Source organism: Tachysurus fulvidraco, chromosome 2 (genome assembly GCF_022655615.1).
Source record: "Tachysurus fulvidraco isolate hzauxx_2018 chromosome 2, HZAU_PFXX_2.0, whole genome shotgun sequence".
NCBI classification, from domain to species: domain Eukaryota; kingdom Metazoa; phylum Chordata; class Actinopteri; order Siluriformes; family Bagridae; genus Tachysurus; species Tachysurus fulvidraco.
In genome coordinates this window covers 2,959,424-2,973,929 of record NC_062519.1, presented here as the reverse complement: position 1 = coordinate 2,973,929, position 14,506 = coordinate 2,959,424, and the positions used below count along the sequence as shown (strand labels likewise).

The following is a 14,506-nucleotide window of genomic DNA, read 5'->3' as shown; positions in this document are numbered from 1 at the left end:
TACAAATTCTGGTGTCTGTTCATATCATGGTATGTGCAGAATGTTCTAAGTTCCCTGGCACTTTTTTGTACTTTTGTTTACATTATGTATATCCAGAATATTTTATTTAAATGTCTAATTTACCATTGTACCATTGTATATACCCACCTAATTTCTGTTCATAATAACATATTATATTATGATCATAGTACATATCCTCCCGTATATTTCGGTTTATCATAATAATAACAATATATTTTGTTTATAGCACATAATCTTCTGTAAATTTTAGTTTATCGTAATAGACATCTGTATATTATATTCATAGCACATATACAGTATATTCATCTGTACATTATATATGTATATATTACATATATATTCATTTGTATATCATATTCATAGAACATACATATCTGTAAATTACTGTTTATAGTAATAGTAACTTATTTAAGTCTTGTACAAACTGTATATCCTGCACTTGCTGCTATTGCATTCTGGTTAGACCTAAACTGCATTTCGTTGCCTTGTACTTGTACATGTGTAATGACAATAAAGTTGAATCTAATCTAAAATCTAATCTAATTTATATTTATTTCCTTTGGAATCTAACGCAATCTTTGGCATTGCAATTTATAAATTTCTATCTTATCTTATCTTATCTTATCTTATCTTATCTTATCTTATCTTATCTTGTCTTGTCTTATCTTATCTTATCTTATCTTATCTTGTCTTGTCTTATCTTATCTTATCTTATCTTATCTTATCTTGTTTCTTCATTATTTTAAACGCATCCTTAGATATTAAGATAAGCCTTAATGTTACTACGTTACCTTGGACGTTATTGGAGCATCTATCAGTCGTTCATTTCGAACCTAATCAAATAGCTTCATAGAGATTTCTGACTAAAGTGAAGCTATTTACAATTTGCAGAGCCTGAAAAACCGAGTAAAGCTCGCCGAGAGCCGACGCTTCGTTTTTCAGCCCCATTGTGCAGAATCTCTTTTGGTAATAAGCCCCGTGAAGTTGAATCTGCGGTCATGCCGGCGTGTGACTAACCAGAGCGACGAGACCCCCTGATTCAGCATGACCCGCCACATTTGTTTTCCGTTCCTTGAAAAGGAAGAGTACTTAATTTCTTCTCTGTCTAGTGGATATCTCAAGGGCCTTATTAATTTGCCAAGCGGGACCTGCATGCAAATACGGATCATCAGTGACAGACTTTGCTTAATAACATCAAAGGGAAAGTCGTGAGGGGAAATAAGGAGCCCGGGAGCCTGCGGGGGATAGAAAAGGGAAGGCCGTGCATAGATACGAAGCTGTTTTGCATATATGCTGATGAGAAGATGACTGAATTACTAAACAGTCTGGCTTCTGATACTGGGCTAAGCCATACAGCTTTGCTCTGAGGGAAGGGAAATCCTTATTCGTGTTGTACCGGGTCATTCACAGTGCACATCCTATTTTTCTTTTTTTACTTTTTTTTTAATTAATATATATTTTTTTATTTTGCTTATTCAGCTGAGGAGAAACAGCCTGGAGTATTAACTATAGGAATTTTATAAAATTGAAAAAATAGCACCCAGTGAAACGAGGAGAAATAGAAACAGCATGGTTGATACAGTACGTGTCACATTCTAATAAAATAATCACTGCTGAAGTCGTTGAGATTTTTTTCCTTCGTTAAAATATTTCACTCGTATCTGTGTGATTTCATGCATTTTTCTGCTGATAGGTTGACTGGATGATGGAATGACCTAATAAAGTTCTTAATAAAACAGACATTGATTGCATTAGGGGGGGGGGCACGGTGGCTCGTTCGCCTCACACCTCCAGGGTCGGGGGTTCGATTCCCACCTCCGCCTTGTGTGTGTGGAGTTTGCATGTTCTCCCCGTGTCTCGGGGGTTTCCTCCGGGTACTCCGGTTTCCTCCCCCGGTCCAAAGACATGCATGGTAGGTTGATTGGCATCTCTGGAAAATTGTCTGTAGTGTGTGAGTGTGTGAGTGAATGAGAGTGTGTGTGTGCCCTGTGATGGGTTGGCACTCCGTCCAGGGTGTTTCCTGCCTCGATGCCCAATGACGCCTGAGATAGGCACAGGCTCCCCGTGACCCGAGAAGTTCGGATAAGCGGTAGGAAATAATATATGGTATATATATACCGTAAACTGGATGTGTAATATATATGCTGTGTATGCACGCACGGTCATGCCAGTGCCTCATGAATGTGTAATTCATATGTGCATTTATAAACGTTCGGTTTTGCATATCAAATAATGTTTGAGTTGCTTTTGTTTGCTGTTTGCTTTATCCTCTGAATGTCACTGCATTCGCATGCGCTCATGTGAGTATCAACGGCAGTAAAAATAGTCCAACGTAAGTGTTTTAAAGGAGTTTTGTTCAGTGATGGTTAGTTCGGTAAGTAAGGTTTTTTTTTCAATTTACTCTAAAATTTAGTGTCAAATATGATCATCTTATTGTATTTAATGTACTTTCCAGTGAATTGTTTCCCTCTGCACAATTCTATCATCACGACCTCAACGGTTTAATGTTATGTTAATGATTTTGTATTTGTATTTTTATATTTACGTTTGCATTTCACGCTAAAAAACAACAACACACATATTAGTCGAATAAACACGTATATAAACATTTCATGTTTTTATACGGCTGAAAATAATATTTTTTGGTAAAATCACATGAAAATAGACAAATAATGTGGAAATAATGGCAAAATTAAATATGTAAAATATATGTTATATATATATATATATATATATATATATATATATATATATATATATATATATATATATATATATATATATATATATATATGTATATATAATACACAGTGTATATATATATAAAACATGGAAATATACAATTGTTTGATTTATTTGTAAAGAGACCATATATCGCCCTCACACAAATTCACGGCCTTCAACCAAACTGTGAGAAACATAACTGCTAGTTCTGCTGTTACTTCTGCATCAGCCAGTTCTTCTAGATCTACCAGTTCTGCCGATTCTATGGCTCCCCAGTTTCTGCTGGCTCTGTCAGTTATAATGGTTTTTAAATTTCTGCTGGTTCTGTCACTTCTGTTGGTTCCGTCAGTTCTACTGGTTCCGTCAGTACTACTGGCTTTCCAGTTTAGCTAGTTCTGTCACTTCTACTGGTTCTGCCAGCTCTGCCGGTCCTGCAGCTTTTACAAGTTTTGTTGTTTTTTGTTGGTGCTTTCAGTTCTGCTTGTTCTGTCAACTCTGCTGGTTTTAGACGTTCTCCCATTTCTACTGGCTCTACCAGTCCTGTTATTCCTGCTGGTTTTGCAAGTTCTGTTGGCTCGTTCATTTCTGTTTTTTTCTGTCATTTGTACAAAACCTACTGGTTCTTTCGGTTCTCCCAGTTCTCCTAGTTGGTTCTCCTAGTTAGGTTACGTCTGCTGGTTTTGGAAGTTCTGTTGTTTTTTTTTTTTTTGGTTTTTGCAGATAAAGTGAGTAACTGCAGCGTTTCAAACTTTGTTCTCAGGTCAATTACACTACACAGATGAGACATGTTTGCTGGCCCAGATGATATGAATGGCTCAGTCAGGCCTCAGGGAGAAACACAGACAGCTGAAAATTGGAAGTGGGACACCATGAACGCCAGTGGCATGTTCCTGTTTTCCATTATCGTGTTGGGGACATGGGTGATGATGATTATGAAGATGATGAAAAAGAAGATGATGAAGATACACACAGATCCATAAAGTCATTGTGAGACCACTGATGGCAGTGTTTGAACTTTATTTGCACTCCTTGGTGCATACAGGAGAGTATTGCTCTTTGAAAAAGTACAGAAAGAACATTTTTATATACTTTTTTTTTTATCATTATGTACAAGCAAATGATTCACATCCATCCCTTTACCTCTTTCTGTTATACAGGCGCTGTCCAGATTAACACCTTATTGCAACAACCCTGATGATACACGCGAAAATACCCTGCATTCGATCCGATCGCTAAATAATTAAAATTGGTTTCATTCATCTTTATAAACCCGCTAATATGCATAAATCACCCATAATTTATAGAAAATTAAATAACACCTATTAAATGTCCAATAAAGTATGAGTGATGCTTATTTCCATACGTTATATACTATTTATTATGACATGGTATTTATTACGATATATTCTTTATTTATTACCAAATTATTTACCACATCCCTGCACTTAAGAATAGATTATTAGTAAAATACGGACTCTCGTATAATGCCGTGATCCGAATCAGAGTTTAATAAGTGAAATATACTGTAGCGGCACAGATCGATGAGCTTTTTTTCCCCCCTCATTTCTCTTCGGAGGAACGTTCTAGTCGAGCAATTTTCTGTTCTTTTAAATCAGCAGACAGAAACTGAAGCTCATTCAGCGAAATCCTTGACACAAAAAAACAAAAACAAAAACAAAAGCCAGTCACAAACGACCTTTAAGTGGCTGATATTCGCATAATTAATTAGTCTATGAAAAGCCAAAGATATCAGTGTCAAAGGGAATGCAGAATGGAATATTTTTCTATGGTTTAAGGTGTTGAAAAAGCAAATATCCATAGCAACAAAAGTAAAATTAATTAATTAATTTTCTCCACAAGCTTTCTATTGGCAACAATTCTTTTTTTTTTTTGTTTGTTTGTTTGTTTGTTTGTTTTTTTGTGGGCATTTAATGACATCATATTTTGTTAAGCAAATTGCCAGTAATTTTGTGTCTAATTTAATAATCGTGATCAATTTCCCTATGTGATCTAAATTATTGCTAAGAAACCAGATATTGCTTCTTAGATTATAGTTTAAATGCTTAGGACCTTTTTTTTAAAAAAAAAAAAAAAAAAAAAAAAAAAAAAAAATCAATGCTGTTTAGGTTGTGAAGTGCTCATAACGTTCAGAAAATCATCCTTTATATACACTACTACTGAAATTATCCACGGTCTTTAAAGCAGGCCATTCATTTATAGAAAAAAGAAAAAACAAAACAAAAAAAAAACAAAGAAAGTCCAAGAGATTATTGTAGAAAGAATGCAGGGATTTTCCAGTAAAAAAAAAAAAAAAAGGAAAGAAAGAAAAAAAGAAATCCAGTGCTGAGGTTGAAACCCTTAGTTTCGAGTTAAGAGTTTCGAGTCCTCTTGAAGTTCTCTTTCTAAAGGAGAGTCTTTAAGAGTTCGTAACACACGACCCGAACACACACATCGGATGATTATGTACTTATATTGACACAGCAGGCAATTATACGTGCACAGAGGGCACGCTCTGGTTTAACACCTGCACTCGCATCACCTGGACGCTGGTCATGATCTTCTTCTGATGACCCATCAGCGTAACCCCCAGCTTCTGAATATCACTGTAAGGAGATCGGGACAGAAAGTCCAAATGAACAAAAGTTTTTGTACAAAAAACAATCAATAATTGAATGGAATAAAGTAATATGATCATAGGAGCACTATTTTGCATTATAAGATGTCATAACCCTGACGTAAACATGTTACACGGCATCCCGAATTGCTGATAGTTACCTTCAGCGGCAATAACCGTAATGACAGCGGACAAAAAGTCAAATCTTATTATAGCTTGTATCACACATGACATTTTACTGTCTTTTCTAGTTCATATGCACTTTATAGATGGTGTTATAGGAAACAGTTGCTGTTAGCAGCCTAAAGTTTATTCTTTTCCTTTAACCAAACAAAATGTTCTTTCTTTTTCTTTAAAATTCTTTTATCATGATTCGTAATGCATAATAAAAAAGGTTTTTTTTTTTGGTAATTGTAACAATGTTTATAATTACAGTTTATAATAATGATGATTATGTATTTTTAAACACTGTTTATAACACATTAAGTATAAACATTTAGAAGCACAAATTCCAGCGTTCTGGAGAATCCTGTTAACTTATTATTTTTATCCAGGATCAGTTTCTCTTCATTAATATGCGAACATTTCCAGCTTTTTTTTTTTTTTTTTTATCTCCTGGCATTATAACAAGCATGAAACTCCACAAGAATGTTTAAACAATTTTTTTAAAGCTTGACCTTCTTGTGAACTGCTGAAGAAATCATAAATAAATTCTTTCTGATCTTTCATCCGTCATGCATTTTGGAGCACAGGGGAAAATTTCTCTTGTGTTGAGTTTAGGTTGAAAAATACATTTCTGTTGCCATGACAACTTATATAACGTGATATTTTCCACAAAAAAAATATTGTACTTATAAATATTATACGTTTATTACTGTAATCAGACAATCTAATGATGAAGATTCATTTTCATTATGAGCACATTAATAACAGGTTACTACACATTCATTTGCTTTGTAATATTCCTATATTATTATTATTATTATTATTATTATTATTATTATTATTATTATTATTATTATTATTATTATTATTATTATTATTATTATTTTAATAATACCCTGTAATGATAAAGATTGATATGTTGTATGAACACATTCATAACATGTTACAACTCATTCATGCGATTCATGAACAAATTCATGACATGATAGAATGTGTTCTTAAAGCATTATTCACGTTAGTTATATTTTATGAACATGCATTACAGTTTATAGCATTGTTAATAAAGTATTTATGAATTGTTAAAATAAAATGTATTAAATTCTCGAGTGTTATGATGCATTAGAACCAATACTTAAAATGTGTTATCTTAACAATTCATAAAAACTTTATTAACAATGCTATAAACTGTAATGCATGTTTATAAAATATTTATGAATTGTTAAGATAATATATTTTAAGTATTGGTTCTAATGCATCATAACACACGATCATTTCAGGCCCAGTTTGCTCAGTGCATCACATTTATCTGTAGACAATGTTCTTGCAGAGGTCGTAAAGTTTTTTAGTTTACATACATTTTCTGCGAAAGCCATATGTATGATCACCTATGAACACATTTCCTCTTATAATGCCTTCATAAGGCACTACTCACTCTGTTAGAATGATTTCAGAAAAGAAATGACATTTTATTGCAATGTTTATGATGCGCATTTAAATTGTTAACAAACACTGTTTATAACATATTACAGTATATTAATACCAATGGAATCCATCTCAAGTGTTACAACTGCTTGTATTATTTGGTATGGTGCTATAATGCATTATAACCAGTACTTAAAATATAAATGATGTTAACGTTGTAATTCCTAAAGCATAATAAAAATTGTTACAATCTATAGTGTAGTTTTACAAAATAAATACTTATACCAAATGTAAAACAGCTATGAATTCTTAATAATACGATGTCATCATAGTTCATTATTACCAACTGTTATAAAACCTTATAAAATCTGGACGGGTTCAGGACAAACTATGAAAATTAATTATTCTTTCTTGTTACATATGACTCACGATGGTGTTCATAACACACTAATTTACTATTCCATCGTCTCACGATGCACAGATGCTTGTGTATATGAGACTTATAATGCAGCATGATGTATAAAGCATAATAAGATAGCTATATGGCGTCATTCTTGGTAATTATAACAGCATGTATTCTGCCTTTTTAATGCCTCATAACATAATACGATTATGAACATTGTTTATGTCAGGAAAATTAAAAATATATAAACAGCAAATTGCAGCAAATAAAAGCATCCTAAACCCTACATAGAGATGACTTATGCTATTTATTGCGCTCCAACATGCGTTTAAATTCATCCATAACGTGATGTATAGAGGACTGGTGTGATCTGTTCATCTGTTTCTGCTTAAGCATATAGAAAAACAACCATTTTATTCAACAGCTGGTGGTTTGGAGTTCGTCGTGTTTATATATACAGTATATGAAGCGTTATAACTTACTGTTGATTCATGCTCATCACGTGACCGAGTGTGTGAAAGCCTCCTGCCGCAAAGTGGTTTTTGTAGCGGCCCATCTTGATGGTGTCCAACCAGTCGTTCACCGATCTGCAGGTTGTGAAATCAGGAATGCTTCTGTTCATCAATGGGCTGTTCAGTCTGAGAGAGAGAGAGAGAGAGAGAGAGAGAGAGAGAGAGAGAGAGAGAGAGAGAGAGAGAGAGGGAATGAGGGAAAGCTTTGAAATGCAACCAGCTCAGGCAGAAAATCAATACAAGATGAAATGATGGAGAAGTGCAGGAGGTAAGACCTGATTGTGGAGAATAGAGAGAGAAAAAAAGCTGGTTTTGGGTAGATTAATGTAGGGATGAAATCCTCCCGCGTCATCACTTTACTCCCCATCATGATATGCATCAGCGACCCTTTGGCGCATGAGCAATTTATACAAGTCCAATTGCAGGACGCATGGCTGTGGCTCAAACCCTCTATGAGTCTTTTGATTCGGTGCAGATCAATGTCAATATAGAGCAGAGCCCCTTTTACTTAACACAGAACACATCTATTTGAGACGGGCTTATTGGAAAATGTACACTCGGTGTCTGAGACACACCCCCCCCCCTCACCTTCCACCCCCCTTTCTTAAGACAAGTCAGGTTATTCCCAGGCATCAAGGAGAAAACTTTCTCACCACAACTTTGTGTGCCTTCAATAATAGATCATATCTGTCACAAACAGAGTGCATTTGTTGAGCAAATCCCTGCAAAAGAAGGCTGTGTATCGATTGCCGGCTCTCTACCTGCACAATGTGTCCATTGACTTGAGGTTCTCTGGGTTACGGATAAGCTTGTCCAGCACCGTGACGATCTGGCAGAACCTGGGCCTTTCACTGCGCTCCTTCTGCCAGCAGTCCAGCATGAGTGTGTGGAGAGCAGCGGGGCAGCCCATTGGTGCTGGAAGCCTGTAGCCTTCTTCTACTGACTTTATGACCTGCATACACAAACACCAAAACACTAGCATCCTTATATTCTATATATTATATACATAGGCATGTGGTAGCTCAGTGGCTAAGGGCTACTGGTCGGAAGGTCATTGGTTCGATCCCCAGGTCCACCAAGCTGCCACTGCTGGGCCCCTGAGCAAGGCCCTTAACTCTCAGTTGTAAGTCACTCTGGATAAGGGTGTCTGCTAAATGCCGTAAATATAACTGTAAATATTCTCAACTTATAACATGTTCATAAGCCATTCGTAGGCACCAAATCCTCTTTATTTCACATATAAACTGATTTTATTCTCTTCACATACAAACAAATAAACAATAGTGGTCGTAGGTTCTCATTTGATGATGCTTGATACGAACCACAGCTTATAAAATGTTCATAAGCCATTCATGGACAGCTAATACTGATTAATTTATAAATATTTACATTTTATCTTATTCTTGTAACATGCATAAGGACAGGTCAGGTACCCACATCTCTGTTAGTGAGGTTCCAGTATGGCCGCTCTCCATAAGACATCACCTCCCACATCACCACTCCGTAACTCCACACGTCGCTCGACGAGGAGAACTTGCGGTACGCGATGGCTTCGGGGGCTGTCCAGCGGATCGGGATCTTTCCACCCTGCCGTGCACAAAAAAACTGTTTATAAAGTGTCTTTAAACTTACTGAAATGTTTATAATGAACTTATAAGGCATTATATTTATGAAAATGTGTTACTCATTAAAGCTGATTTTATAATGTATTATGTAGTGCTAAAATGATCTATTAGACTGTAAATAGTATTCATAATGCATTATAACACCAGTCACAAAGAATCTGTGCTGATCTTGTTATAATGCTTCATTTTTTAAAAATCTTTTTGTATTGGTGATTTTTTTTTAAATTAGTGTGTAAAATGATTGTAACCTTTGTGATAACTTATAATGCCTTTTCTTAAAGAATGATAATGTTTATAATGCTTTATGGATACGTTTTGTGAATATGCTCATAGGCCATTGTGCATACAGCTTCTATAGAAAGTGTTATCATAATTACATAGAACATGTGTCACACATGCTAATGATAGTATTACATGTCATATCTTACGACACTGCATTATAATTTGATTATGGCACTTTATAACCTTTACTAACTCACAGTGGTTGTGTAAGCTGCATCCGGGTCGTCCTCCAGCACCCGCGACAGGCCGAAGTCTGAAACCTTGCAGACCAGATTGCTGTTGACCAGGATGTTCCTGGCAGCCAGGTCCCGGTGGACGTAGCCGAGATCCGACAGGTAAGTCATGCCGGCAGCGATGCCTCGGAGGATCCCGACCAGCTGAATGATACTGAACTGACCATCGTGTCTCTGTTAGGACAGACATATAGAGGTGTCAAGGAAACAAATATTCTGGTCCCATTTTTTTCAAAATGTCCTCATCATTGCATTTAATTTATACTCCCTTCTGGGATTCCCAAGTTTTCCCTTCATCCCCTGTGTTCTAGTTTTGCATGGATTCAAACCCAGAGCCTGTCTGAATACTGACTCAAGAGATGGATACAGCAAATTTAAGCAGCGATGCATTTGTGTAAGATTAGATTATGTAATAATAAAAATAAAAATAAAAATAAAAATAATAATTCATTCATTTTCTACCGCTTATCCGAACTTCTTGGGTCACGGGGAGCCTGTGCCTATCTCAGGTGTCATCGGGCATCGAGGCAGGATACACCCTGGACGGAGTGCCAACCCATCACAGGGCACACACACACACACACACACACACACACACACACACACACACACACACACACACACACACACACACACACTACGGACAATTTTCCAGAGATGCCAATCAACCTACCATGCATGACTTTGGACCGGGGGAGGAAACCGGAGTACCCGGAGGAAACCCCCGAGGCACGGGGAGAACATGCAAACTCCTCACACACAAGGTGGAGGTGGGAATCGAACCCCCAACCCAGGAGGTGTGAGGCGAACGTGCTAACCACTAAGCCACCGTGCCCGCACAATAATAATAATAATAATAATAATAATAATAATAATAATAATAATAATAATAATAATAATAATAATTGTAACCATTTTTACCCGTACGCAGGCATTTTGTGAAATAGGAATCGACACATCAGTCATTTTCAGTATAATCTAATGAATGATTTTCTGGCTGTGAGTCTGATCTAAAATGATTCAGGACTCTGATCAATGAGACGTGTGTTTTTCTCTCTGTTTCCCTCGATAACCTTACACAGAATTTTAGTGGTTGAAGATCAATTTTGGATTCATTTATATCACAAAAAGAAAATCACATACGGAAGATAAATGTAATAAATGTTCATTCATGAAATTATTTAAATCAATAGCAGAATGTCAACTTATATGTAAAATAAGTTACGAATCATAGCAGTTACTTTTAACTCTTTACGCAGAAATGTGTTCATTTAGACACATCTGTAAATGCCACATCAAGTGTAGAGTGTAGTTTTGGTGAAATACACATTATTTATATAAAAAATAAAGTAGAGACACCAAAGTTTACACACCCTTAAGAACGAATCCAGAGAACCATTCTCCATGTATTCAGTAATGATCATTACAGGTTTACCTGATAGATAGATAGATAGATAGATAGATAGATAGATAGATAGATAGATAGATAGATAGATAGATAGATAGATAGATAGATAGATAGATAGATAGGTCATGTCATTCATGTCATATAACAATCCCAAAAGCTAGTACTGTAAATTAACAAAAATGTTCAGAATAATAAAAAAATGATAAAATATTTGTTATTGTTATATAATAAATAGAATAGAATATTAGATAAGGTGTATAGCCTTCTTCAGTTGTACTTGACATTAATTATAATATTATAATAACACAAGTAAGCCATTCTTTACATTTTCTCTTTAAAGGAACTATTATTACTTCACACACACACACACACACACACACACACACACACACACACACACACACACACACACACACACACACACACACATATATATATATATATATATATAATCTAAAGAACCGTATGATGGGAACACTTACTTCGTGTCACTACTCCCTCCAGACGGATGACATTGGGATGGTCAAACTGGGCCATGATACTGGCTTCGCTCAGAAAATCTCGCCTCTGTTTTTCAGTGTAGCCGACCTTCAGAGTCTTCAGGGCCACGGGGACGTCCCGCTTCCCCGGCAGCCTCATACGGCCGTAACACACTTCCCCGAACTCTCCTGAGGCACGGGGAGTCACACTGCTCTACTTACACTCCAGACATTTGTCATTTATAACCTCACAATAGATTTGATTCAAGAGCCACAGCAGGGCTCAGAAGTCAGGCTCATTATTCAGAGCCGTATTTTATTTACTTAACGATAGAAATCCAAAATATTTTATTAAACGCTATCGATTACTTCTTTTTTTTCTTGCTATTAAAGTAAAATAAATTGTATAATAACATTTATACTTAGGCACCCAAGTGAAAAATATATTAAAATATTTGGGGAAAACAAAACAAAAGTGGAAAATAATTAAAAAACAAAACATCTAACCAAAAACACTTTATCCTCTTTACAATGATGGAAGCTGATATAATGATATTTCTTTCATTATTAATATCATTTTTCTAAGCTTTTGTAATAACAAGATCTGTGAAAGTGAAAAACACAAAGTAAGTAAATAAGTAAGTAAGTAAGTAAGTAAGTAACTAAATAAATAAATAAATAAATACATATTCTGCTTTAATTTTGCCCTAAGGGTATGAAAACTTTTGTATTAAACTGTATGCCATGAAAAAGTAAATTCATTTCCATATTCTTTTAATTTAATACTTCAGAGATTTTCCCAAACAGATGAATGTATTTGTCTATTGTGTTTTAAAGAAATTAGAATAAAATAAGGCTGATGCACTCTGATCTAAAGTATTTATTTGTGATAAAAGGAAGTGGACTCTGACTTTTTGGACCCGGCTGCACTTATCGAACTTAATCCTACAGAACGGGGTTATTAAGGGCGACGGATCACAGAAGAGTCCGTATTGTCCATATTATCTGTATGGTAATGTGTCTGATTAGCACATTAGCATTCACCTCACACTCCCAGGCTTGAGAAATGGTGATGGTAAATCTCAGTATGCATTTACTGTCACAATCCAAACATACCTGACCCAATAATTTTCTCAATTTTGATCCGGGAAGCTTCAATTTCTCTGGCAAACTCGTGGATGGCCTGGCATGGGTCCTCGTATGTGTGGGGATCAATATAAAATCTGGCTTCTGGAAATGATACTAGAATAAACAGAATTAGCATTTGGTCACATATTGCAGGATGAAAGCAGTTTTCAATCACAGTAATAATCACTGGAGCATCCAGGGAGCAGCCGGGGCTGAATATTTGCTTCTCAACCAAAATTTATTATTATTTTTTTTTATAATATATATATATATTTTTTTACCATGGCCATTTTGATAGTGCATCTTTTCTTCATCTGAATCCTGGAAAGCCTTGCTGTAACCGCAATGTCTGGAGAAAAGTTAAAAAAATTAAAATTAAAGTAAAAGAAAAAAGTAATTATCATATTGTAATAATTACAAAAATGGTTTAAAATCATGTAAACAAATAAGATAATCTTGTAGTGACATCTTGTAATATAAAGCACCTATACTGATATAATGAGACAATAAGATAGTAGCAGGAAAAAATGAAGTTATTTAGAATGAGATAACATCTTGCCATAAATACATATGAAATATTTTGTCTAGAATAATGAGATAACTGAAATTGTGCAGTACAAAGGTATTTCACTGATACGACGAGATAACCTCATTAAAAAAATTAGATAATAACTAAAATATTTGACAGTCATGAAATAGTGAGATAATAACAAGATAGTTGCAGAAAAAAATTAAGTTATTAACTCAAAAAATATTAAGTGAAAATCTGAGTTTGTTTTTTTTTTTTTTAAAAAATATTGAGATAATTGACATCCTGTAATATCAAGCTAGTACACTGATACAATAGGATAATCTCGGGAAATAATGAGATAATAAGATAGTAGCAAGAATGAGATAACATGTTGACATAATAAATTATGTCAAAATACAAAATTCATTCTTCAGAATAATGAGATTACTGATATCTTAATATTATAAAAATATCCTGAAATAATGCGTTGAAAAAATGAAATAATAATAATAATAATAAGATATTAAATAATATCAAGATATTAAGTTATTATCTCAAAATAATGAGACATTAATTAGAAATAGCATGTTTAGCTCAAGGTAATGACCTCATGTATTGCTGAGATATTAAGTAAAAAATAATAAGATATTTAGTTTATAATAATCTCATAGTAGACCTAATCTTGAATAAGGTATTAAGTCTAATAACAACATAACACTTAACTCAACACTTGACAAAGACTATAAACAAATCAACAGATGTTCTACGTCACGTGATAGCTTGTCAAAAAAAGAAATTAAAAGTAAAGGCAGACAATTTAAAGTACTCCTCTTGCCGTTTTCTGCAGATGAAAAGAGCCAAAAACGTGATGAGCCCCGAGACCAGCGCCATGGAGATCCAGATAATGGTCACAGTGTTGTAACGTAAAGGGACTGAAAGATGAAGAAAAATTAATATCATGCAAATACAAGGACAAAAG

The 14,506-nt window shown here is 34.8% G+C and overlaps 1 protein-coding gene across 1 annotated transcript in view; it reads right to left on the bottom strand.

The window, feature by feature from the left end:
• Positions 1–3,752: 3,752 nt before the first annotated feature.
• epha8 (eph receptor A8) overlaps positions 3,753–14,506 on the bottom strand; it is a 74,759-nt gene continuing 64,005 nt past the window's right edge. Inside the window, exons 8-17 of the mRNA XM_047803307.1 lie at positions 14,363–14,459; positions 13,298–13,365; positions 13,005–13,130; positions 11,892–12,077; positions 11,375–11,436; positions 9,966–10,175; positions 9,299–9,448; positions 8,623–8,813; positions 7,832–7,987; positions 3,753–5,348 (exon numbers count right to left, since the gene is read on the bottom strand). Of these exons, the coding sequence (XP_047659263.1) occupies positions 5,234–5,348; positions 7,832–7,987; positions 8,623–8,813; positions 9,299–9,448; positions 9,966–10,175; positions 11,375–11,436; positions 11,892–12,077; positions 13,005–13,130; positions 13,298–13,365; positions 14,363–14,459 (1,361 nt within the window). The 3' untranslated portion in view covers positions 3,753–5,233. The remainder of the gene's footprint in view (positions 5,349–7,831; positions 7,988–8,622; positions 8,814–9,298; positions 9,449–9,965; positions 10,176–11,374; positions 11,437–11,891; positions 12,078–13,004; positions 13,131–13,297; positions 13,366–14,362; positions 14,460–14,506) is intronic.